The sequence below is a fragment of the Condylura cristata genome, unplaced genomic scaffold (assembly GCF_000260355.1).
Source record: "Condylura cristata isolate star-nosed mole 26May11 unplaced genomic scaffold, ConCri1.0 scaffold00189, whole genome shotgun sequence".
NCBI lineage: Eukaryota > Metazoa > Chordata > Mammalia > Eulipotyphla > Talpidae > Condylura > Condylura cristata.
Genome location: NW_004567290.1, coordinates 1 through 2,291, shown reverse-complemented (window position 1 = coordinate 2,291; position 2,291 = coordinate 1). Strand labels below are relative to the sequence as shown.

General features: G+C 66.9%; 1 protein-coding gene across 1 annotated transcript; it reads right to left on the bottom strand.

Annotated features, from left to right (window-relative positions):
• Positions 1-87: 87 nt before the first annotated feature.
• Positions 88-2,115, bottom strand: LOC101627296 (NUT family member 2E-like; the record flags this gene model as incomplete). The annotated part of the gene is made up of 3 exons (XM_004695751.1): positions 88-822; positions 1,168-1,284; positions 1,832-2,115. Coding segments are annotated over 3 exons (1,136 nt in total), but the record flags the coding sequence as incomplete, so codon positions are not given.
• Positions 2,116-2,291: the final 176 nt, after the last annotated feature.

Sequence of the window (2,291 nt, the reverse complement as noted above, 5' to 3'; positions counted from 1 at the left end):
GGGGTCCTCCCCTGGGGACAGCAAGACAAAGGTAGGGCCCCTGGCCCTGGGGGCTGGGGAAACCCCAAAGGCGCCTCCTGCTGCTGCCTACTGGCTGCAATGGCGCTTCCTCCTCCTCCCTGGGGCCAGAGGCTCACACCTTCTCTTGGGAGCCAGGGAAGGGCCCAGCAGCCCAGGCTGCAAGGCTGGCCTCCCAGAGAGCCCCAGGCCGAACCCTGCCAGGGCGGTCTTGTTGACAGGAGCTGGGCCCACACTCAGAGGGCGCTTCCGAGACTTGGCAGCACGAGGGGCAGCTGGATTGAGGCCCCTCCTCTGAGGACGAGGGACCTGGCGCGCCCTCTGACCGCCAGAGCTAGCCTTCGAGGCTGGGACAGGGCTCTGGGCCAGCCCCCAGGGCAGCAGGCTGTGCTGAGAGGCCAGAAGGAAGGCCAGACTGGGGAGCTCCTCCTCGTCCTCGCTGGACCTGTCTGCTGGCGCAGAGGTCTCCCCCAGAAGGCAGGTGTGCCCGCTGCCCAAGCGAGAGGAAGCCTGTCTCAGACTCGGTGGGGGACCCGCGGGGCGTCCAGCCCGGATCGGAGGGGGCGCTTGCTGTCCCGCAGACAGGGCTGCGGTGCCAGGCCTGGACAGGCCAGCGTCCACTCGGCCTGGTCTTCCAGAGGCCTTACAGTCAGGCTCTCCAGGGTGCCCTTCACCACTGGCCCCTGGCTGGGAGCCAAGCGCATCAGATTTGAGGGCGCTCGAGGCCACTTCGGGGGCACCGCGGCTTGGGACGTCCAGCTCGGCGCCCTCCTCCTTCAGAGCCGAGAGGCGCTTCTCCACCAGCTGGGAGAGAGAGGTACAGTGACTGGGTCTGCAGAGCAGGAGGGGACAGGCGCGGGGAGGGGGGATCCATGGCGCTCCAGTAGGAGGGGAGGATGATCCCGGGGCTCATCTCCAGGTGGCGGCATCGCCATCTCTGCAACTTCTCCCAGCCCCGTGTCCCCCGCACTGCAATCCCGCAAGGGTCCTTCTCAGGGCCACCTGTACCCCATCATGGGCCAGCCCCGCCCACGCCTCCCAGGCAGCAGGGAGCACAGGGGAACACAAGGCTCCTGTCCTGGGGCTCTCGCGTCCCTGCTCTGAGGGGGCCCTGTCCCCTGGTGCCCTAGGTGTCTGAGCCCCACTCACCTCTGCCAGGGTCAGCCCTTCCTCCTGCTCCAGCTCCTCAGCGAGGGCTGAGAGATCCAGCTCTGGCTCGGGGGAGAGCAGATCTTGCAAGAAGCGGGGGTGAATGACCGCCTCCACCTGGGACAGAAGGGGGGACGGTGATGAGCAGCGCTGACCTGGAGCAGTGAGAGGACAGCCCAGCCGCCCGCGTGCACGAGGCAGGGTGCTTTAGACCATCGTGGCACAGGCACACGGCTCTGCACACGGACAAACGCACGTGGACGGCAGCGGGTACGTGCGTGCACACACGTGTCGCGTGCACAGGACATGCACACGATTCCTGGGTAAGGACAGGAGCACACACGTCTGAAACAACACACAGGGACACACGTCAACAGTTGCGCAAACACACAGAAACACCATGCACACACACATGCGGGCACACGCTCACCGTGCGCACACCGAGCACACCCGGAGACACCCGTGCACACCTGGGGGCACACGCGCACACGCGACGCGCACACGCGCACACGCCTCCCACCAGCGTGGACGCCAAGCACACTGGCTAGATCGGCCGCTCGGGAGCAGGGGGCAGAACCTCACCGCCAGGGCCTGGGCAGAACCCACACGTGTCTGGGAGTGCCACACCCTGAACCTTCGGAAGCCAGCGCCGTGTGCCGCCCACCTTGGTGACAAAGTCTTGCTGGGAGCACAGCTTGTCAATGTAGCTCAGGAGACCCGGGTCAGGGTAGTTTCCCTGCTCCTCCGGCTGCTCCTTCTCAGGCTCAAGGCTTTCTCCAAGGGCTTCCCCCGACAGGGGCCCCAGCAGAGCCTCCATGGTGTCCACATACTCGTTCACGGCCTCGGGGGGGATCTCCTTGGGTGCCTTGGGCTCCCGGGGCCGCAGGGGCCGCTGTGGCTGCTGGCGGGCGGCCTGGACCCTGGCGCCAGCCTTCTTGGGGCCACATGCTGGGCGGGAAGGAAGAAGGCAGGAGCATGAGGACAAGTGCCCACGCAACAACCGTCAGGGGGACACTGCCACAGGGATGCTGGGTCAGGACACTGAACCCCAACAGCACGGGAGGAGAGGCGGGGGAGAGACTCCAGCGGCTCCGTGGGAGGTTGGGAGGCCACAGCGTCCAGGG